Raw genomic sequence first — 24,625 nt, 5'->3', positions numbered from 1 at the left:
CTTGATTTTCTAACTCAATTTTGTCTTTGGGGTTTCTTAGGATGGTGGATATTTTTCTGTTTGTGCAGAATGCTGTCTTGATGTTGTGTTTGTGGAGGATCTTGCTGATTCTGTCTGTGGTGCCTTTTATATATGGGAGGAGGGCTGTGCCGTTTTCTTGTTCTCTGTCTTGGATTTTAGTGGGGGGTTCTTTTTGGATTAGTTTGGTAATCTTATTTCTTTGGAATCCATTGGATGTTAGTACGTTAGTGAGAGTGTCTAGTTCGGGTTTTAGGTGTTGTTCATCAGCTAAGCATTTTGTTCTGGAGATGAGTGTCTTGGCTACGGAGTTGATCTGTGCTGGGTGGTGGTGTGAGAGTGCGTGCAGATAGTGGTTTGTGTGTGTTTTCTTCTGGTAGATGGTGTGTCCTAGGGAGCCATTGGGTTTTCTGTAGACTAAGACATCCAGGAAGGGAAGTTGGTTATTAACTTCTGTTTCCATGGTGAACTGTATTTTGGGGTGTAGGCTATTGAGGTGTGTGAGGAAGTTGTCAAGTTTTTCTTTCCCGTGTGGCCAGATTATGAAGGTGTCGTCTACATATCTGAGCCAGAGTTTGGGTTTGTGATCAGATTTTTCTAGAGCTTGGGTTTCAAAGTGTTCCATGTAGAGATTGGCAATGACAGGTGAGAGGGGTGATCCCATGGGTGCTCCTTCTACTTGTTTGTATTTTTGTCCATTATAGATGAAGTATGTGTTGGATAGGCAGTGGTTGGTCAGATCTAGGATATGCTTGGGGGGTTATATTTGTTTTGGATAGCTGTCAAGGCTTCTTTGATTGGCAGTTGGGTGAAGAGGGATATGACATCAAAGCTCACGAGTAGGTCGCTGGGCTGTAAGTTTTGTTTCTTTATGATCTCTATGAACTGGAATGAGTTTTTTACGTGTGAGGTGATGGATTCTGCATAGGGCTGTAGTTGTTTGGCGAGAAATTTGGCTAGGTTTTGTAGAGGTGAGCCTATGGAGCTGACTATGGGTCTAAGGGTCTAACTTCCAATTTTATATATATTTTATATATATATACATATACATATACATATACATATACATATACATATACATATACATATATATATATATATATATATATATATATATATATATATATATATATATATATATATATATTTTATATATATTTTATATATATATATATAGGTCTTTGGTTGTTCGGGTTTTCTCCCGCATAAAATTGGAAGTTTCTTGGCAACGTTTCGACGAAGTTTCATTCGTCATCTTCAGGCTTCAGCTCCCAGAAGCCTGAAGAGCTCAATTGCTCCCAGAAGCAGGAAGCTGAAGCCTGAAGATGACGAATGACACTTTGTCGAAACGTCGCCAAGACACTTCCAATTTTACGCGGGAGAAAACCCGAATAACCAAAGACCTACATATATATATTATATATATATAATATTACCTTTCATTAATTAGCTCTCTTTTATAACTTTGGAAATCTACAAGCTCAATGATATAATTGGCCTACAACTCTCAACAACTGAGTTATGGAAAGACATGACATATTTAATTTCCAAAATATTTTTTTAGAAAAAATGACATTGATCTTTGGCAAGGAGAACAGAAAATACTTAAGCTTTTTTCACTCTTAAATCCTGTGGGAAAATGAAATTGAGAACAGTTCTGGTGCCACACTGCTATAACTTCTGGATAGTTATGTATCTCAAAATGGCATTAGGGCCTCCTCCAAAATGCCTCTACCTCCTTGTTTTTTGTAGCCAACCATGGTTTTAAGATAGTGTAAGCAGGGGTAGGCTGCTACAGGTTCACCAGGTTCGGGAGAACCCGTAGCTAATGTTATGGCCGGTTCAGAGAACCTCCAAAGCCCATCCCTGGCTGGCCCCACCCACCCTGCCCCTCCCAGGAGTCTCCATGCGGCCCATTTTGGATGCGAGGTAAGTGCAGGACCTGCGTGGAGGCTCAGAGAGGGGGGAAAAACAAGCCTTCTGGAAGCTCCGGAGAGCCTCCGGAACCCGGGAAAGGCAGAAATGCCCTCCCGCCATGGCGCAGGAGGCTGACTAGACCATGCCTACCATGGCCACACCCACCCAGCATCCGGGCAGAGAACCCATTGCTGAAATTTTTGAAGCCCACCCCTGAGTGTAAGGCTTTCAGTATACAAACTCCAAATCACATCATACACAGAACGCAAAATTAAGCCTCTAAAGATTTTAATTACTTAAATAAATGCAGAGCAATCTCAACTTCTCAGGAAAGGCTAACAGGGAGTTTTTCAGTTTATGTTATTTTTTTAAAAAATCCTGAAAATATTTCTGCATCTTCTAAGACTATCTCATAATGAAACTTTTTCATACAGATACATGGATTTCATCGTGAGTCTTCTTTCCTAACATGCTTTGTGTAGAGCTATATAGGTTAAGATACCACGTGAGATTGGGGAAAGGTTTCAGATACATTCTGACTGCAGTTACTTCTTTTAAAACATAACATAATTATAGTAAAAAGAAAAAAGGAACTTCAGAACTTACCCACAAATCATGTTCGGCATAATCAAACAGCAGCCACACTTTTCTATCACTATGAGAAAGGAAAACCTTCTGTAATGCAATCACATTAGGGTGCTTCAGTTCTCTCAAAAGCTGCAAGTAAAGAGATAAATAATATAAATCTTTCTATATAGTACCAATAAACAAAATGCTTTAATTAGTGAAAGAGATGTCCATAAAATTATTTTGTTTCATTCCAACAACTCTGGAATAATCTGTGCACAAAAGGGGGAAAATAAAAAGCTTGTTTTTCCATATAGTAGAAAACAATATTTTAAAAAAGTCAACTGCTTACTTGGATGCACGTTTTGCTCCCTGTGCAAGAAACATCCAGACCAATTTTATTCAGGAAATGCTCCTATTGAGATAAGGAAAACTAGGGTCCTTGGTTTATCAAAAGCCTTCCATGCAAGAACTGTTTAATATATAATTAAACAGAACAACATACCGAGATCCATCAAAATTATGAGTTATATGAGTTGGCCTTTTTGAGTATGAATAGAATAGAAACATGAGAAAGTGGTTATAGTCCAAATGGTGAGATGGGAGGCATATCTTTCCTGCTGTGTTGCTTTCCCCAATCCTTGAGATTTGATTGGGGAGAGGGATAAAATGTATATAGCGAGGGATTATAAACCAAAATTACAGTTGTTAAGTGAATCATTGCAGTTTTAAGTAAATCTGGCTTCTCCCATTGACTTTGTTTGTCAGAAGCCAGCTGTGAAAGTTACAAATGGTGATCACATTACTCCATGATAATGCAACTGTCATAAATATATGCCAGTTGTCAAGTGTGCAAATTTTGATCATATGACTATGGGGATGTTACAATGCTTATAAGCATGGAAACCAGTCATAAGTCACTTTTTTAGTGCCATTGTAATTTGAAACAGTTGCTATACAAATGCAGGTCGAGAATTATCTGTTTATAATTTTATTACAGTGAGTCCATCTAGGTTTCTTAACTGAAATGTGAAAGATTTTTTTATATGTAAAACTTTCATAAATCATTCAAATATTTTATTGTTCAAGAAATATCATGTGTTGGTTTATATTTTGTATTTTCTTCCCTTCAGTAAAAATGAGCATGAAAATTGAAATATTATTTCAACATGAAACGTAAAACTGTTTCCAGAATGTTGGTTTCAGATTTTAGACTATATCATTATAACCAAGCTTTAAATATTTGGAATGCCAAATGAACAAATTAAATAAGCAGCCTATTTTTTGCTCCACTGATTATTAAGAACACAGTATTTATAAACATTTGGTAAAGTATATATGTCATTAAAATAATGTAAATTAGTCTTACCCCAATTATCCTCTGTAGTTAAAAAGAAGTCAAGTGTGAACTTCAAAAAGACTACCTTTTTAACTGGTCATTTTACAGTAATTTGCTGTTTCTTTTATTAAGTTACCATTTAAAGCAAGTAATTGGTAAACATTTTGAAGTGCAACCCTTGATGAAAAACTATCCTTTTGATTAATGCACTAAAAGGATTTTGAATCACTTCAATACATGAATCTTTTAAAATTATCAAATGCTAAACAAACTGCAAAATTAATATCTTCTATATTGGGAATGCCATTATGAGTATTTCCATAACCTTTGGATGTAAACCTTTGAGAGTTTCTTTGTAACAGAATCTACACATAATTTACAATAGAAATTTAAATATATTGCTCTGAAAGTTCATGAATAATTTGCAATAACAAAAAATACAGCAGTAAAGCAGATGATTCTCATATAAGGGAAAACAATAGAAAGGGAGAGAATAAATCTTTGTCATAGAAGTATTAAAAAGCTCAGAGTTTTATCTATTTGACATAAATTTGTAGTTGATTAATTAGGCAGAAGCTATTTTTAAATCAGAGAAACTAAATACATTTTGGTTTTTAGCTTATTGATTTTGCTGGGGTATTAAAAAGGAGTGAAAAACAAAGATTAAAGATAGATCCTCTTTGAATATATCAATTATAACAATTATTTTATTTCTTTCGTTACCTACAAAATTAAAATAAAGAAATGTCTGCATATTAAGTAGATTATTATACTGATCACCTATTGCTTTTACTTTATGGCCTTGTTTAAACCCAGTAACCCTTCTTCTACAACATCTGCTTGTGGGAATCTCCTGTTGGCTTCGATCTTACTATGCTACTCATCGAGTCACATAACATAGTGCAAAAGAAAATGAACTGCTGCAAACCAGTCTCCATCCATTTCACCTAGGTAACTCTTAGAAGCAAAATCCAGGTGATATTACAGAATCTGGGGAGGAAAGGCCACCTGCCAAGTCAACTTAATGACACAGAGAAGGAAAATGATTTTGCACAATTTTAACAGCAGCAAAACTTGGAGAGGGATAATCTGGGAAGCAACTTTGCTAACTTACTCCCTTGGAAGATGAAAATACAATATACAGTTTATAAGATTTGTAAAAATGTAGTTAAAATGCACCTAGTAATGGATGCAGATTCTAAAAACCTAATTTGTAGGTGTCTAAAGAGAGAAACGATTCCTGCCAAAATCATATGCTTTTTTTACAGCTTTGTTTTTGATATTATTGGAGGTACAAGACTATTTTGTAAAACCACTAATTACTGCCATCCTTTTCTTTAAAAAACTTGGGTGCTAAGGAGGCTAAGTTATGCAGTTGCATATCTAGCTGTCAAACCAGAATCTCAATGAGTATCAGAATTAATAAGACAAATTGTCCTACCAATTAAGAATAGCTATCCATTGCCAAGAGGAGCAAAAAATATTTAGGATCTGAAACTCACGGACTATATAATAAACAATTTGTTTTTATTTTTTTGTGTATTGTTTTTGAGAGAGGCCTCTTTTGGCCACAATTGTTCATGTCACGTAACCTCATTTGGTAATAAGCATTTTGAAAAGCAATTGTTCTATAAATAATTTCACTTCTGAAAATGTTCTGGCACTGCTAAACAGCATTCTTCTTAAACAAAAGCATTGCAAGTGATTTTTTTAAAAGGATTATACCATGCCTAACATAAAGGAAATGAAACAATTAGCATTGTTTCTGTTATTCTATGGAGTCTCAGTAAGAAGTAAGACCCAAATTTCTAACAACTTCTACTGATAGATGGATGGTGCAGTTATACATCATATCTCCAACTGACACATTTCTTTCTAGTCCAAAAATTAAATACATCATATATTCCTAGATTAATACTTGTAAGGGAGATGGGTAGCATAAACATTTAATAAATAAATAAAATCAGTATTTGCTTATTACTAAATCGATCCATGTATTTGGATGCACATACCAGGTAAAATAATAGTGAACTTGTGTGAAAGTTTAAGTGAGTAAGAATTATAAGCAACATTTCACATTAATACATTTTTCTACTCTAGTTGAAACTCTGCTCTACTCTACTCTACAAAAGTTAATGGCCAGAAGTTATGCTTTCTCAAAAAGAGATGAGTGATTTTACCTGATATGGAACTACCACAGAATATGACCTATCTAGAAAGGCATTTCAGGGGGGACTTGCCCCCTTTTGACAAAATAAAATAAATAACCATTCCCAAACACCAAGGAGTGCTAACTTTAGGTTTAATTCTTTACCCATAAATTCTTTATGACCAAAGATTATCCACTAGCAGAGAAAGTCTCACTGAATCCAGAAATCATGCTGTGTTATATCTATTAGGATATAAGGTCCATTTCAAAACTCCCAAATTGGTGAAGTACTCAGGCAAATTTGATTCGGGATATTTGACAGTTTGTTTCAGACCAATATAATGCATTTCCTTGAACATGTAAAAAATTGTTATATTATTTGCAAAACTCAAGACTCCTTGATCATCTTGATGACATCTTGATATGTTTTCATTTTATTTTACCTGAAACAGAAATTGTTTACTTACTTTCTTATCTTTCAGAATTCAGGTCAGGGACCCTAATAAAGACCTTCTACCAGTCTCAGCATATGTTACAATTATCACTAAAAGTTAAAATAACTAACTTTTTAAATATTTGAAGAAAATTAAAGCAGAAGAGTCAGCCATCTTGGTGTAGTAGTTAAGATAATACCTTGAAAACCAGGAAACTAAGAATTCTGGTCCTGTCTTAGGCATGAAGCCAGCTGGGTAATATTAGGTCAGTCACTGGCTCCAACTTAGGAAGAAAGCAATGGCAAGCCACTTCTGAAATCTTGCTAAGAAAACTGCACTGACTAGTCCACGCAGTCATCAGGAATCAACAGTAGCCTGAATACACACGCACATATAGAAAAACTATTTTAGGATTCCATCTTCATTATATTTTCATCTGAAGCTTAAGAAGTTATTTGACCCAAATGAAAGGATCTTTTTACTTAAGTCTCCAAACCACTTGTTTGTTACACTTAAAATGCAAACATTAATAAGGTGTAAAAGTAGTGTCTCTCTGTGTATATACATGTTATGTATCTTTAAATATTTTGGCGGGAAACAAGCACGTTGCTGATTGGTTGAAGCCGCCGGTGAAACAGTATATAAGGAGAGGTTTTTCCCCAGCCAGGTTGCTGGGTTCACCATATATTAAAGAGCTGTTGTCACTACCCTGGTCTCCAGCCTCGTTACTTCCCGAACTTAACACTGGCGACGAAGGTGGGATTTCGAGGCTAAGGAGCACCAGAACCGAGCTGAAGCCCGGAAGAACCGAACCCAGCAAACTCAGGGCAGAAACGCGGAGATGGCCAGTTACACTCCTCCCGCGCCGTTTGACCCAGCTAGAGAGAAATGGGGAACGTACATGACCCGTTTCGAAAGCTTTCTAGAAGCAAACGAACTGCAAGGAGTTCCAGACAACCGCAAAAGGGCATACTTCTTGAGCCACTGCGGTCCCGAGGTCATCGACATCGCGGAAGCCCTGGCAGAGCCAACGCCGGTACAATCGGTATCGTGGCAAACTCTGCAAACCCTGCTAAAAAACCATTTCGCGCCAACGCCATCCAAATACGTGCGGCGTTTTGAATTTGGAGAGCGCCGACAGCTAGAGGGCGAATCCATCGGCGACTACATGGCCGCCCTGCGGAAAGCCTCCAAAGACTGTGGGTACCGAGACCTAGACGAGGCGCTGCTGGAGCAACTCATCCGTGGGGTCAGAGACATGCGTTATGGAGGCGGCTGCTATCGAAAAGCAATCTAACGCTGGCAAACGCTCTGGACGAAGCCAGAGCGCATGAAATGTCCACCCAAGTGGCAGAGACCCTGCAAAAGCCACTCGCACCGAAGGCGAGCACAAAGTCAACCCCGGTGCACCAAGAAGAGATCCAAACCGAATCCGACGGTGAGGATGAGGAAGGGGTTTGTCGAACCGAGAAACGCGGCAAAGAAGACCGGGACGAATGCGGAAGTTGCGGAGGTCAACACCAGCGCCAACACTGCAAGTTCAAGGACGCTACATGTCGGCGGTGCGAGAAGAAGGGGCACCTAGCTCAAGTCTGTCGAGCTCCCCAACCTTCCCGCCGAAAATTCAAATCGGCCAATCAGAGCGCGGGATCGGCAAGGCGACCCGTGATTGGCTCAAACAAAAAGGGCGCGAACTCGAATCAAACGACGGTGATCATAGGCCGCGCCACAACCCGGGTGGAGAAGAAGATCTTCACCAAGCCAAAAATAGAAGGAGTGCCGTGCCGACTAGAAGTGGACACCGGGTCAGCGATCACCATCATGTCCTGGGACACTTTGGCGAAAGCATTGCCGTCAGTCGCAAAGCGCCACCTGCAAACACAACGGCTACGAGTCCACGACTACCAAGGGAATCGCATCCCTGTTCGAGGGACCACCTCTGTCCGAGTCGAGTACGGACCACACAAGAAGACCCTGCCCATCACGATCGTCGAAGGGACCCTGCCTAGTTTGTTGGGACTAGACTGGTTCCATGCATTGGGCATGGGAGTGACTGGCATCTACAGAAGTGACTGTAACCTAAAAGACATACTCATGAACGAGTTCGAAGATGTCTTCAAAGACTGCCTGGGCAAGTACAAGGGGACCCCTATTTCCTTCAACTTAGACCCCCAGGTAGCCCCCATTAGGTTAAAGGCAAGGAGAGTCCCTTTTGCCCTGAAGCCTAAGATTGACAAGGAGCTAGATAAGCTCATAAATCAGGGGATTCTGGTGCCAGTCGATCACGCAAAGTGGGAGACACCAATCGTCACCCCAGTCAAATCAGATGGGTCAGTTAGAATCTGCGCTGACTACAAGGCGACATTAAACAAAGCCTTACAGAAAAGCGCTTACCCGGTTCCCGTGGTGCAACACTTGCTGCACTCGTTGGGGCAAGGGCAAGTCTTTGCAAAGTTAGACTTGGCTCAAGCCTATCAACAACTGCCCGTAGACGCCAACACAGCCGAAGCCCAAACGATTGTGACTCATAGAGGTGCTTTCAAGTGTACCCGATTACAATTTGGGGTGAGTGTGGCACCGGGACTGTTCCAAAATCTAATGGAACGACTTCTGCAAGGGCTCCCAGGGGTAGTCCCCTACTTCGATGATGTATTGATATCAGCCGAAAATTTAGAGGAATTGGGGGAGCGTTTAAGAAAAGTTCTGGGCATTTTCCGGTCAGCCGGACTAAAGGTTAAAGTGAACAAATGCCAGATAGGGGTAGAATCCGTCGAGTTCTTGGGCTACCGAATAGACAAGAAAGGAATTCACCCCACTGAGAGCAAGGTCAAGGCAATCAGAAAGGCTCCAGCGCCCAAAAACAAAACAGAGCTACAGGCATTCCTGGGGCTAGTGAATTTTTACGCGGTCTTTTTAAAAAACAAAGCGACCGTTGCTGAGCCGCTGCATAAGCTTCTGGGAAAGAATACTGTTTGGTCTTGGGGAAAGTCGGAAGCTAGGGCTTTCGAAGCAGTAAAAAACCTACTCTCCAGCGATAGCCTACTGATTCAGTATCATAGCTATTGCCATTAGTACTGGTTTGCGATGCCTCCCCTTACGGGGTGGGGGCTGTGCTCAGCCACAGACTTCCAAACGGCACAGAAGCCCCTATAGCCTTCTACTCCAGAACGATGTCCTCCACAGAGAGGAATTACAGCCAGTTGGATAAGGAAGCGCTAGCAATTGTGTCAGGGGTAAAAAAGTTTCACGAATACGTTTTTGGTAGAGACTTTGAAATTGTTACTGACCATAGACCGTTGTTAGGGATACTGGCTGGCGACCGCCCAACGCCTGTGGCACTTTCGCCACGATTGACCCGATGGACTATCTTTTTAGCCGCTTATTCCTACAAGCTGCAGCATCGACCGGGAAAAGAAGTGGGGCATGCGGACGCTTTAAGCAGATGCCCACTACCAGGGGCGATCGAAGACCCCACTCCGGGGACGCCCATCCTGCTAATTGACTCTTTGGACTCTGGCCCAGTCACATCTAAGGAGGTGGCTCGGGCATCATACCGGGACATTACTTTGAGGACTGTACTCGGTTGGGTACAAAGAGGGTGGCCCGCTGCGCCGGGCGAGCGGTTTAAGGAATTTGTAAAAAAACGTGAGGAACTCTCGGCTCAAGGGGGGTGCCTGCTATGGGGCGATCGAGTGGTGATCCCGGAGAAATTGAGGGAAAGGGTATTGGACCTCCTCCACGAGGGTCACCCAGGGATCGTAAGGATGAAGGGGCTAGCAAGAAGTTATGTATGGTGGCCACTCATGGACTCAGAAATTGCTGAGAGGGTAGGAAAATGCCAGGCTTGCCAAGAATCCAGACCTCTACCCCCAACGGCCCCAGTCAGGGAATGGGAAAAACCCCAAGGGCCCTGGTCGAGAATCCACATTGATTTTGCTGGCCCTTTCCACGGCCAAACCTTCCTAGTGGTAGTCGACGCTTTCTCTAAATGGTTGGAAATCATTCTCATGAGATCCATGACAGCCGAGGCAGTAATCGCAGCCCTGCGGCACCTATTCGCAACCCACGGGTTGCCTGACACGCTAGTATCCGACAACGGCCCGCAATTCACGGCAACCCAGTTCGAGGAATACTTGGCAGAGGAGGGCATCCGACATGCCCTCTCTGCACCTTTCCACCCTGCGTCGAATGGCCTTGCAGAGCGTTCCGTCCGGAGCGCTAAGGAGGCATTGTCCAGACTCAAGCCAGGCGACTGGCAAACAAAGATAGACTTCTTTCTGGCTATTCAGCACAGAACCCCCAGCACTGCTACAGGCAGAAGCCCAGCCGAATTATTGATGGGACGGAAGCTCCGGTGCCCACTGGACCGTTTAAATCCCCATTACACACCAGAGGGTTACAAGGGGGAACTGGAAAAAACTAGAGAAATGGGCATAGGCGACCGAGTGTGGGCCCGCAACTATGGGGACGGCCCAAGTTGGCTAGCAGGGCAAATCATAAAAGCAACCGGTCCAAAATCATACTTAGTTGAGTTAAAAGACAACCGAGTATGGAGGCGCCACATAGATCAGATAAGAAAACGAATAGCCGAACAACCCGAGTTAAATGAGACAGATAATGACCAATCATTATTTGAACCCACAGCTGACCCTAACCCGGGGGAGGCGCAAGACTTAGCTGAGTTCCCGGAGGTCCAGCAACGCCATCAGGTTCCCGTTGGAAACAGCAGGGACGACTCTGCAAGTAATCCAAGGCCGGATGGCCTAGCAAAAGAGTCTGCAAGTAATCCAGGGCCGGATGGCCTAGAGAAAGAGCTGGGAGGAGCAAACGGCCCCTCCGACCAGCTCAACCCACTCCCAAGGACTGAACCGCGCAGGTCCGAAAGAATCAGGAGACGCCCAGGTTATTTGCGTGACTACGTCGAAAAATAACATGTAAATAATATGTAAATAGAGGTAAAGTGTTTTCTGGGAGGGGAGGAGTGTTATGTATCTTTAAATATTTTGGCGAGAAACAAGCACGTTGCTGATTGGTTGAAGCCGCCGGTGAAACAGTATATAAGGAGAGGTTTTTCCCCAGCCAGGTTGCTGGGTTCACCATATATTAAAGAGCTGTTGTCACTACCCTGGTCTCCAGCCTCGTTACTTCCCGAACTTAACAATACACATACACTTTTCTTAGAGCCAGTAACTATGATTTCTCAAGTGACAATGAATTCACATAAATGATATCTTGCTTATGCAGAAATTACCTGGAACCTTCCTGAGCCTGGGAAGCTTGATGGGACCTCAATCCATTCTACACGGGTCCTAAGAGAGAGTACCCAGTCACCCTTTAGTTCCCAGAATAATCACAACAGTGTACAAACCAATCACTACATGACACCAAACTGAGAACAGAAAGTTGAATTCAAAAAGCAGTTTAACAATCATAATAATAGGCACATAGCTAATAACTCATTAGAGTATTGGCAGCCCTACAAGGAAGACCAGATGGAGATACTGTATTAAATCCATGACTACTTTTATTGTAGCAGTTAAAGTAAAAGAATCTTGCATATCTGACAGTATTACCCCTCCCCCACTTTATTGCTACATGAATTAGGAAAGATCTTGTCTGAGAAGCTTACTCAAGTTAGCTTCTTGATCTGGCTCAAGCTCTTATCTCATGCTAGCAGCATTTCCTTTTGTCCTTCAAGGCTCCCTATTCCTTCCACAAGTAGCTAAGATTCACCAAAATGGGTGAATTTTTATACAATTCTGTATAGCTCATCAAAATAAACTGGTCCATTTTCAAACACTCAAACAGCCCTGACTACTGATAATAATTCAAGCTTCTTAATGGGACATTTCCATGGAAAATTCCATGGATTTGGAAACTCCATGAATGATATTAAGCATAGTGAAGCTCAATCAATTTTCAAGCATTGTATTAGGTTCCCACTGTCATGAAAGCGTAAGAGAAAAATGTAATTCCTGTCAGCATGTCATCTAACAAGTTCAATACCCAGAATTTCTTGTAGACGTAGGAATGCAGGCTAGTCTGTATCATTTGATGCTGAGTAAAGGTACTGTGCCTCTAGAATATACATCAAAGTATGCTAAGCAATGTAATGTTTGTGGCTAATGCAATGACAGGGTTGGTCAAGGACAGATTTTGAGGCCCAAGTACTGATTACTGCCAGATGAAACATGCTAGATGTCATATCCAGCCAGGCCCTGCCAAGCTTTATTCTAAATAAGATTTTCAAAATTAACAGGTAACCTCTAAGAGACCAGAATGTCAATTAACTGCTGTAAAGAAACCTGTTCAAAAAGGCAACCAGTTGCCCCTCTCCCAGGTTAGCTAATCAGAGCCAATAAACATTTGATAGAAAAAGTTTGCTCCTGTAGCTGTGGCCATTTTGGACTTGGCCAAGTGTTTCTAAGAACATGGAAAAAAAAACAGAAAACCTCGTGTATAGCAGAATAAAAAAAAAGGTGGCAACAAAGTCAGGAAGGCTCGAATGACAACAGAGAATAACACCCTGGAGAAAACTTTCCAATATGCTACCATGGTAATTAAAAAGGAACTCAGGGTCAACAAGAACTCTGTGCTAGAAAAGCATGTGCCACCTGAGGAGTAGACAGGGCCTCCTCCCAAACCTTGTATACTCAGGAAATTCAACACGTACTCTTTAGCACATGAGAACAGAGTGTGGGTATAAATTGCCAATATTATCTTCACATCATCAACCTTATTTTAACATCTTTGTAATCCATATGTGCATTGGAAATATTATTTGGTATAAAGTTCACTTTTTTACAATGTTCACTATATAGCAATAGCTTATTTGCATGTTATAGACAATTGACAATAAAGTTTTAATATGGAAACTAAAGTTATCCAGATCAGAAATTAACATCATGATAGTCATGTGTTTCCACAAAATCTATGCCACTGACTGAACATCTGATAAATCCCTGTTCTATAATCTACTATTTCGACATTTTCCATGGAAAATTCCATGGATTTGGAAACTCCATGAATGATATTAAGCATAGTGAAGCTCAATCAATTTTCAAGCATTGTATTAGGTTCCCACTGTCATGAAAGCGTAAGAGAAAAATGTAATTCCTGTCAGCATGTCATCTAACAAGTTCAATACCCAGAATTTCTTGTAGACGTAGGAATGCAGGCTAGTCTGTATCATTTGATGCTGAGTAAAGGTACTGTGCCTCTAGAATATACATCAAAGTATGCTAAGCAATGTAATGTTTGTGGCTAATGCAATGACAGGGTTGGTCAAGGACAGATTTTGAGGCCCAAGTACTGATTACTGCCAGATGAAACATGCTAGATGTCATATCCAGCCAGGCCCTGCCAAGCTTTATTCTAAATAAGATTTTCAAAATTAACAGGTAACCTCTAAGAGACCAGAATGTCAATTAACTGCTGTAAAGAAACCTGTTCAAAAAGGCAACCAGTTGCCCCTCTCCCAGGTTAGCTAATCAGAGCCAATAAACATTTGATAGAAAAAGTTTGCTCCTGTAGCTGTGGCCATTTTGGACTTGGCCAAGTGTTTCTAAGAACATGGAAGAAAAAACAGAAAACCTCGTGTATAGCAGAATAAAAAAAAAGGTGGCAACAAAGTCAGGAAGGCTCGAATGACAACAGAGAATAACACCCTGGAGAAAACTTTCCAATATGCTACCATGGTAATTAAAAAGGAACTCAGGGTCAACAAGAACTCTGTGCTAGAAAAGCATGTGCCACCTGAGGAGTAGACAGGGCCTCCTCCCAAACCTTGTATACTCAGGAAATTCAACACGTACTCTTTAGCACATGAGAACAGAGTGTGGGTATAAATTGCCACAATATTATCTTCACTTCATCAACCTTATTTTAACATCTTTGTAATCCATATGTGCATTGGAAATATTATTTGGTATAAAGTTCACTTTTTTACAATGTTCACTATATAGCAATAGCTTATTTGCATGTTATAGACAATTGACAATAAAGTTTTAATATGGAAACTAAAGTTATCCAGATCAGAAATTAACATCATGATAGTCATGTGTTTCCACAAAATCTATGCCACTGACTGAACATCTGATAAATCCCTGTTCTATAATCTACTATTTCGACATTTTCCATTTTTGAAAACTATTTCTGCCAAAATCAAGGAACTTTTAAAATTACCTATTCAAAGCATGCATGTTGTTGTTGGTTGCGAAGTTGTGTCCGACCCATTGCGACCCCATGGACAATGTTCCTCCAGGCCTTCCTGTCCTCTACCATCCTCTGGAGTCCATTTAAGCTCACGCCTACTGCTTCAGTGACTCCAGCCAGCCACCTCATTCTCTGTCATCCCCTTCTTCTTTTGCCCTCAATGTTTCCCAGCATTAGGCTCTACTCCAGTGAGTCCTTCTTTCTCATTAGGTGGCCAAAGTATTTCAGTTTCATCTTCAGGATCTGGCCTTCTAAAGAGCAGTCAGGGTTGATCTCTTCTAGGACTGACTTGTTTGTTCGCCCTGCAGTCCAAGGGACTTGCAGGAATCTTCTCCAGCACCAGAGTTCAAAGGCCTCAATTCTTTGGCACTCAGCCTTTCTTATGGTCCAACTTTCACAGCCATACATTGCAACTGGGAAAACCATAGTCTTGACTACTATATGCACTTTTGTTGGCAGGGTGATGTCTCTGCTTTTTAGTACACTATCTAGATTTGCCATAGCTTTCCTCCCCAGGAGCAAGCGTCTTTTAATTTCTTGGCTGCAGTCCGCATCTGCAGTGATCTTGAAGCCCAGGAAAATAAAATCTGTCACTACCTCCATTTCTTCCCCATCTATCTGCCAGGAATTGAGAGGGCCGGATGCCATGATCTTAGTTTTCTTAATGTTGAGTTTCAAGCCAACTTTTGCACTCTCCTCCTTCACTCGCATCAAGAGGCTTTTTAGTTCCTCTTCACTTTCTGCCATTAGAGTGGTATCTTCTGCATATCTGAGGTTGTTGATATTTCTCCCGGAAATCTTAACTCCAACTTTTGATTCATCCAGCCCTGCCTTTCTCATGATGTGCTCTTCATATAAGTTAAATAGGCAGGGCGATGGTATACAGCCTTGCCGGACTCCTTTCCCAATTTTGAACCAATCAGTGGTTCCGTGTTCAGTTCTCACTGTTGCTTCTTGACCCGCATATAGGTTTCTCAAGAGACAAATAAGATGTCTGGTACTCCCATCTCTTTAAGAACTTGCCACAATTTGTTGTGATCCACACAATCAAAGGCTTTAGCATAGTCAATGAAGCAGAAGTAGATGTTTTTCTGGAACTCCCTAGTTTTCTCCATGATCCAGCATATGTTGGCAATTTGATCTCTAGTTGCTCTGCCTCTATGAAATCCTGCCTGTACTTCTAGTAGTTCTCGATCCACATACTGCTGGAGCCTAGCTTGTAGGATTTTAAGCATAACCTTACTAGCATGTGAAATGAGTGCAATGGTGCGATAGTTTGAACATTCTTTGGCATTGCCTTTCTTTGGAATTGGAATGTAAACTGACCTTTTCCAATCCTTTGGCCACTGCGGAGTTTTCCAAATTTGCTGATAAATTGAGTGTAGCACTTTTACTGCATCGTCTTTTAAGTTTTTGAATAGCTCAGCTGGAATACTGTCACCTCCACTAGCTTTGCTGTTGCTCAGATTTCGTAAGGCCCATTTGACTTCACATTCTAGAATGTCTGGCTCAAGGTCAGTGACCACCCCATCGTGGTTATCAGGGATGTTAAGCTTGTTCTTGTAATAGTTCTTTTTGCCACCTCTTCTTAATCTCTTCTGCCTCTGTTAGGTCCCTGCCACTTTGGTCCTTTATCATGCCCATCTTTGCGTGAAACATTCTCTTCATATCTCCAATTTTCTTAAAGAGATTCTGGTCCTCCCTATTCTATTGTTTTTTTCTATTTCTTTGCACTGTTCATTTAAGAATGTATTCTTATCTCTTCTGGTGATACTTTGGAATTCTGCATTCAAATGGGTGTATCTTTCTCTTTCTCCCTTGCCTCTTGCTTCCTTTCTTTCCTCAGCTATTTGCAAAAGCTTCCTCAGACAGCCATTTTGCTTTCTTGCCTTTCTTTTTCTTTGGGATGGTTTTAGTTGCTACCTCTTGTACAATAAAACATATTATAATGCAAAGTTTGATAAATGTATGGAACATTACAAGAAACATATTACATCCAATAATCTCACTGTTATTCTCTTTTAAAATGCTTTTCATGTCAGAAATAGGTACAAGTAAAAATTCAAATACATATGCAGATATGGTCTATTTAAACCCCATGAACAAACTAAAGGCATACCAAGAACTATTTGGGAAAGGATAGTACATGCCATGGTTCATGTACTTACAAATTGCTGGAAGAATAAAAAATGACCTTAAAAATGAGAGAGGGCTTTTAAGAAAAATGATAGGATTTGAAATGGTCATAAACAAACAAGACCACCTAATAAGGCACATATATAAACTCTCTCAGATATGACATGGAGACAGAAATAATAAAAGCTGCATGACAAAATGGATGCACAACTTTAAAGAAATAGTTGCCACACAACAATGGCAAGAACCGGTTTAGGGCCGGTTTAGCTCACACTGGTAAAGCCTGTTATTAAGGCTTATTAAGAACACAGTAGCCTGCAATTACTGCAGGTTCGAGCCCGGCCCAAGGTTGACTCAGCCTTCCATCCTTTATAAGGTAGGTAAAATGAGGACCCAGATTGTTGGGGGGGCAATAAGTTGACTTTGTAAAAATATACAAATAGAATGAGACTATTGCCTTATACACTGTAAGCCGCCCTGAGTCTTCGGAGAAGGGCGGGGTATAAATGTAAACAAAAAAAAAAAAAAACTCCAAAATTACTAGAAAAAATACATAGCAGTATTCAGAGAAATTTAAAAATAAAATTTAAAATTGAACCACAATTCTTTTTACCAAGTGTAATTCCAAAACATTCCATCAAAAGTATCACGGCCCACTAAGATACATGTTTAAGGCAGCAAGGATAGCTTTAGCACAATATTGGAAAGAAAATATGTTATCAAAGGTACCAGATTGGGAACTTAAAACTTGACAATATGCAGTAATTGCTGGTTGGTTAAGGTATAGTATCATGATGCTGGATGGGACCTAGGGTCTTGGAAGAGGGAAAACCAAGAAGGGAAGTTGGTCTAATGGGGGGGATGGACAGACAGAGAGGAATATTTTGATGTTGGTAGGCAAAAGGAAATATGACAGGAGATAGCAGCAGGCCACTAATGGGGAGGATATGTTTGGTGTTTACTATTAAATCCATCCTTCAGCTTCCTCAAATGAGTCCCAGAGCCTGGAAGATTTTTGCTTAACACTACCTTGTTCTTATTGTTTTATTTTTATCCCAACCTTTTAAAATATGTATTTGGTCAACTCAAGGCAGTAACATACCTAATTCTTGTGCCTCCTATTTTCATCATATCAACAATCCTGTGAGATGTGTTGAACTGAGAGTGGCTGGTCCAAAGTCACCCTGCCAGCTTTCATATCAAGGGAGGCCTAGAATTTACAATCTTTTGGTTTGTAAGCCAATCTCTTACACCACTATGCTAAAAGGGTATTCTGCAAGTTAACCTGTAATAAGTCTCTTCTCATCCAAGATCAAAGATGAGAGGACTGAACTGGTAAGTATAATCAGAACACAGATAAACACTGAGGGATATGTTGCCTTTTGGAGATGTGCCCACCTATGTATCAAGTGTGGCACCAGCTATAATCCTAAAGTAGTGATGGTAGAGTGGCTATTGTGACTTTCAGAGGGGCTGCTTTAAAGAATGTGAACCCAGTTTGTGAAGCTGGCCTCTAGGGAACTGATGGAAGAATGCTGCTATACCAGCTACTAGATGCCATAGTAGAGCTGATGATGGAGCTTCCCAAATTTTGTCCAGTGTCCAATCTTCTCCTTTTGTTTTTTTGTACTCAAGCTGTAGCTTCAGAAGGCTTTGAAGGAAATGGATTGTGTGAGTTCTCCTCAGGTTTCAGGCTTCAGTAGAATACAGTACACATTAATTGTTGATGACTTTATTCTTTATGATTATGACTGAAATGGGATGAGAGTGGTATGGTCTTTCCATCCTGGACCTTTCTTATCTCTTGATAGCTTTCTAAAGAATCAATCCTGGTATTCTTCTGAACTGATTCAGAAGGCTGGGAGTGGCAGGCATAGTATTCTCACATGTCCTTCAGGACTGGTTACAGTCAGCATTGGTTATGGGGTGGGAAGATCTAGTTTTAAGGTTTTACTTGGAAAGGTGCTGTAGGACTCAATGCTCTCCTCTCTGTTATTTACATAAAGTCACAGGTCATTCAATGGCAACATGCCAAAGACACCTAGTTATACATACTCAGTTGTGGGACTCTGAATGGAAGCAAGCTGAAGCACAATCTTAGCAAGACAGAGTGGCTGTGGATGCTGAGATAACCTGAAGCTGGAGGTCCTTCATCTTTAGTTCTGAGTAGGATTGGACTTCCCGGCAGGAAATGATTTGCAATTTGTGGGTCCTCTTGTATTTATGGCTCTTACCTGGGGCGAGGAGAGCCGTTGCATAAATCTTCTGTACAGTTGTGCCTGATCCTGAATCAGAAGACCCTGCATTTGTAATGTACTCTACATAGGACTGTGACTGAAGGTCAGAAACTACAGATGGTTCAGAAGACAGCAGCATGTGTAGTTTTGTATATATTCTACCTCAATATTGCCACATATCACTCTATAAAATAACATTCCCCTTGAAATTTAGATGGTCCCAACTCTGCTGGCCTTTATAAAGGCTCTGAAGATTTGGCTCTTTCCTCAAGCACTGAGGCTGTAAAATGAGTCATCAATACATGTTAGTTGGGTTATGTGAATGATTGTTTCCAATGCTATATTCATTTCTTTGCCACTTTTTTATTTTGGATATATATTTTTTTTTGATGTTTTAAATTGTCAGCTGCCAGCATCACTTGGTGATTAGGCAGCCATATATAATTGATTGATTGGATAAGATAGACAACCATGCTGATATTATGTAACATAATTATATAACCTCCCCTATTTCTTAAAAAGATATCTCATAAAGTCCATATTTCCTAATCAAACAGTCATGAAACTGTTCCATAGTTTTGCTGTGCACAGTAATGGCTTTTTCAAACTGGTACTTTCCAGATTGTAACTCCCAACACATATGGAGAACTTTAGGATGAAGGAGAGCTAATCCAACCATTGACCACAATTCTATAAACACTAGAAAAAGTTATCACCACCGCCCATCGCTGCTGCCGCCTATTACCACCTTTGTGTGCCCCATTTGTGTGCCCCATTTTCGGCCTCTGCGCATTCCATTTTCAGCCTGTTCTCCGCCGCCGCCACCAATCCCCGCTGCCGGGAATAGGCCGAAAATGGGACACATGGAGGCCCAAAATGGGGCTCGCAGAGGCCAAAAATGGATTGTGTGTAGGCAGTGATAGGTGGTGGGAATGGGCAATGACAGTGGCGACAGCTGATTGGTGGTATTCTGGGAGGCCGATCCAACCACCAATCAGATGCTCATGCTAAATCCAGATATGCTGAAGCTGACCAGACTGTTTGCTGTTTGCTGTTTGCTGCAAGAAGGCAAATTGCTGGGAGGCAGAGGGTGAAGGGTGAAGATCAGTGGGTAGGTGGGGCTATAGTTTATAGCATTAGTTCTATAAGATACACAGACATTTCCACCCACTTTTTTTGGGGAAGGAAATGCGTCTTATAGTGTGAAAAATACGGTATTTGTCACAGACTTAATATTACAGAGCATTTTGCGCCCCATTAAATACACTGTATGTTAATACATTCAACTGCAAATAATCAAGTGGTGCAAATAAAACAGTGCACCTAAACAGTAAATCCTTGATTTAGAAGACTTCTGATTTAATAGTTAAAATTTACCTCCAGACATCATCCCAAAATAACAATGACTGTTTGTGTTCAGAATAATCCAAACATTTTATGAATGTTATATCATTTATCAATTTACAACATTTGTGTAATGACAGCATTACACAAACAATAAAAATGTATGCAAATTAAATAAATTACATCATTTATTGATTTAACAGACCCTTACATGTTCCATTAATTAGGGGTTATGGAAGTTAATTATATTGTACAATTACTAAGTAAGTGTAAAGTATCCTACCAGTTTTCTGGAAAATAGAATACCGTATATACTCGAATATAAGCCGATCCGAGTATAAGCCGAGGTCCCCAATTTTACCCCAAAAAACTGGGGTAAACTGGGGACTCGAGTATAAGCCGAGGGAGGGAAATGAGGCAGCTACCGGTCAGGAAAGCCTCCTCCTCAGCCGAGAAGGCTGGCGGCTCCCGCCCGCCTCTCACTGCACCGCAGGGCTTCCCGCTAATGCAAAAGCCCGCCAAGTTTGCACCATCCGGTATAATGTGAAAAAAAGAAGAAAAAAAAAAACTCGAGTATAAGCCGTATATACTCGAGTATAAGCCGAGGGGACGTTTTTCAGCACAAAAAATGTGCTGAAAAACTCGGCTTATACTCGAGTATATACGGTAAATCAAATCCGTATTATTTTATTTTCATTTCTTTAGTTAAATATTGTATCCTGCACTTTTCTGTAATATAACAAGAAGTAAAATCTCCTAAAAATTAGAAAACTAGTAAATTAATAGTACAGCAATGAAGATATTAGTAATATTTTCTATTAAAATTTTAAAATTAGAATTATTCTATTTTTAAGTATCTAAGTATCTTTTAAATGTGGATTACTGTACATATATCTTTTAAATTTGAATTTAAAATATACCATGTTATTTAGGTATAGATGTCAAATGTGACATTTGAACCAAGTATGTTCAAATTTATGGAGACTTTTAAAGTTGACATTTAGCAGACCAATTAAAAATTAACATGGCAAAATTCAGCTAGTTTCCCTCTAGAAGTTCTACTGGCTGATAAAGGATGGGCTTGATTTCAACAATACTCCTTTCCCTTTCAATCTAACTTCATCCACTCTGCACATTCCTAACTAGTCCAGAGTGGCACTGAAGTGTATATCAGTTTATAATGGAGAAACTAAGTTCCCCCTTCTCTGCTGAAATAGGAACAGAGGAAGCTGCCTTACATATTAATTTGGATTGTTGCTCCAACTAGCCTAGCAATTTCTCGATTAAATGCCAAGTATTGCAGATGGGACTTTCTGCACAGAAAGCAGAATGCACTGCACTACAGCTTTTTCCTGATGGAAACTAGTTGGATTCTCCCCATGCTGTTAATTATAGAAAGAGTTGAGTAATTTTGTTGTATTTGTTGTGTTCACTTACTGCTATTTCTCTACATGCCGACATGGATATTCCTGTGCCTTCAATCTGTTTCAGTGCATATTCCTTTTCGTCTTTTCTGCAAGAAAAAAGTGGATTGTACAGGACTTATTAACACTTGAAATATATAACAGGGCTTGTACACTTAATCTCTATTCCCTTATAACAGACTAATTGATGGTACAGTGTGGTTAATGATTCGTCCTATTTTTTCAATTATCACTTTGACAGGCAGCTATTCAATAGGCAAAAAAAACAACAACAATAAGGTGGACATTGTGATCTAATGAGAATATCTGATTTTTCAAGTGATAATTTTCAAAATACCCTCCTAATTAAAGATGTGGGAAAACACAGTGATGATGGCAGTGTTGGCAAGGATGGAGCAAAACTAAGTGTAGGAAGGAATAGTTGCCCTGAATAAGACAACATTGCCAAGAGAATGGCAATCAGCACCCATAGCAAAACAGCTTGCTTATAACAGCTTGTTTTAACCATTTAGCTGTGTCCGACTCTTGGCAACTTTATAGGCAAGTGCTCTTTATGCTAACCAGTCAAACACGGGTTCTTTCAGTTGTTGGATGTTCATCTTTATATCAGCTTTGGTACAAAGTGGTACAGAGTGAAAATCAATTTTTTAAAAATATTTTTAAAAGGTAATGCTGTTACAGGTACTGTATATCTAATTACTCTAATGCAGAACTTCTACATCTAGAAATTCTATATTACTGGCATCATTAATTTTAAAAAATCAGGTACTAAACAGATGATAAGACAGGTCTGTACTTAAGATATAGTGCATGAACAGAATCAAAGTACAAAATCTTGAATCAGATGAAAAGTTTGATACAATATTGCACACCTTTCTGTTTACATTTATTAGAAGTTTCCACTCCCCCAGTACTTAGGGAAATAGTAAAATGTACCCCTTTTTCCTGTGTAATTGTTAATTATTTTAATGAATGCTTTTTAGGAGCCGTGGTGGCGCAGTGGCAAGAATGCAGAAAGTCTGGTAAAATTTAATGGTGAATTTATTTTCAATTAAAGGTGCATAAAAATTCAATATGCATAATGACATAATTTTAAGCATAACTGATATTCAAAATCTCTACAAACTTACATATGTATTAATTTTTAAAAATATTTTATGCAGGATTTCTCTCTCACACACACATATATATACATATTTTAAATCAGAGGTCTTCAAACTTTGCAGCTTTAAGTCTTAAAGCTGCCAAGTTTGGGGACCCCTGTTTTAAATCTATACTATAAAATCTTGTTCGCTAAATTTTACTTTTCTTTTTTTCCCCAAATAAAACTTATAAATACTATTTTAAAAATAATATACTATTTGAAAATCAAATAGCAAGAATAATGCAAGTGTTTCTTGTAAAAAAAAGATATATAGATATCATAGATGAAATTAAATTGCCCCCAAAAGGCTCATGTATTATGCAAGAATACAATGATGACACAATGGCCAAATTCCATACAGTACTCCAAAATATTATTCTACTCAGTCACTGATTTTATCATTCAACCTGTTAGTTTAAAAACAGTCATTTAACTTTTTTTAATTCATTTTCTGGCTGGCTCCTAGTAAGCTAGTATTAGATTTCTAAATTTAATTAATACATAAGATAGTTGCCATGAACAGAACTGTATTGGCACATGTAACATTCTCAGAGTTACATTTTTAATATAATTAAGTAGACATAGAGGAATAGTTTGTATCTGCAGTTTAAATATTACCTTATTTAACCTCAACATCAACTTTTTAAAACTTTATTCCTCTTCTGCATTATCAACACATGTATCAGACTTCGGGAACTTGACTATGCCAAAGGTTTTCCAACACACAATTGTAAATGTTATAGACATCTTTGGTACCAGCATATTATTTTTATTCTCTATTAACTGCTATTAAAATTTGAGCTATTCTGTTAAAAAATGTTCTATATATCCATATATAAAGCAACTTAAATAGTTATTTCATTTGGCTTAACTATAAGATCTATAACTCCAAATGGTGAGCATGTATATACATTTTGTATTATCTTTATTAGGAACAATGATTTTGGTCATAGAATATTTTTATTGATTTAATACCAATCAAAACCCATGCCTCATATTAATTTATTTTGTTGGTCTATATAACAATTTATTGGTATAACAGAGTATAGCAGATATCTAATACATTTCTAAAAATACGTTATGCACTTTCATATATGCTGTGACATTAATATATGAAGAAAGTTTAGATTTGATAAGAAAGCAACTTTGTGAAAATGTTCAGCTTCTATCTCAAAAAAAAATCTTTCCAACCACATCTTCAGGTTTTCCAGAAATTTGATCTTGCGACCAATGCAGGATTGTATTCATCTTTCAAGATCCATAAAGAGTTCGTTGACTTCTGCTTTGGTATGGCCTCTGCAAACATGACTATGATGCACCGAATCTAAGAAAAGTTGAAGGTTTGTCAGAACAAATGCTGACTTCAGACATTTTTTTCCCTTTTATTTTTGAAATGAATTTGGTCGGAGGTTAGACTATGGTTTTTACGTAGCTGACAAGCTGGAGGCAAACAAATGTCTAACTAAAAATAAATCTACCACCCCTGTTTGCATGCACTCTTTAAAGAAGACAACCAAATTGCATTGGCACACATACAAAAATATACTAATTATTAGATATTAAGGTAAAATGTCAGTACAAGTAGTTCTTGTTTAGCGACTGCTTCGTTCAGTGACTGCAGTAATGAAGATGATGAAAAAGTAATTTTACAATCAAGCCTTGTATTTAGGACCCTCACAGATCTGTAAAGCAAATTAAAGCT

General features: G+C 39.4%; 1 protein-coding gene across 4 annotated transcripts in view; it reads right to left on the bottom strand.

Moving 5' to 3' along the window:
- Positions 1–24,625, bottom strand: part of CDK19 (cyclin dependent kinase 19) — a 98,184-nt gene that overhangs the window by 53,145 nt on the left and 20,414 nt on the right. For all 4 annotated transcript variants that reach the window (XM_058174010.1, XM_058173986.1, XM_058174002.1 and 1 more), the window contains 2 exons: positions 21,793–21,868; positions 2,542–2,652 (listed from right to left, as the gene is read on the bottom strand). In XM_058174010.1, coding sequence (XP_058029993.1) covers positions 2,542–2,652; positions 21,793–21,868 — 187 coding nt within the window. The remainder of the gene's footprint in view (positions 1–2,541; positions 2,653–21,792; positions 21,869–24,625) is intronic.

The sequence above is a fragment of the Ahaetulla prasina genome, chromosome 1, assembly GCF_028640845.1.
Source record: "Ahaetulla prasina isolate Xishuangbanna chromosome 1, ASM2864084v1, whole genome shotgun sequence".
Taxonomy (NCBI): Eukaryota; Metazoa; Chordata; class Lepidosauria; order Squamata; family Colubridae; genus Ahaetulla; species Ahaetulla prasina.
The sequence above is the reverse complement of the archived record's forward strand: the minus strand, read 5'-3'. Positions and strand labels throughout refer to the sequence as shown.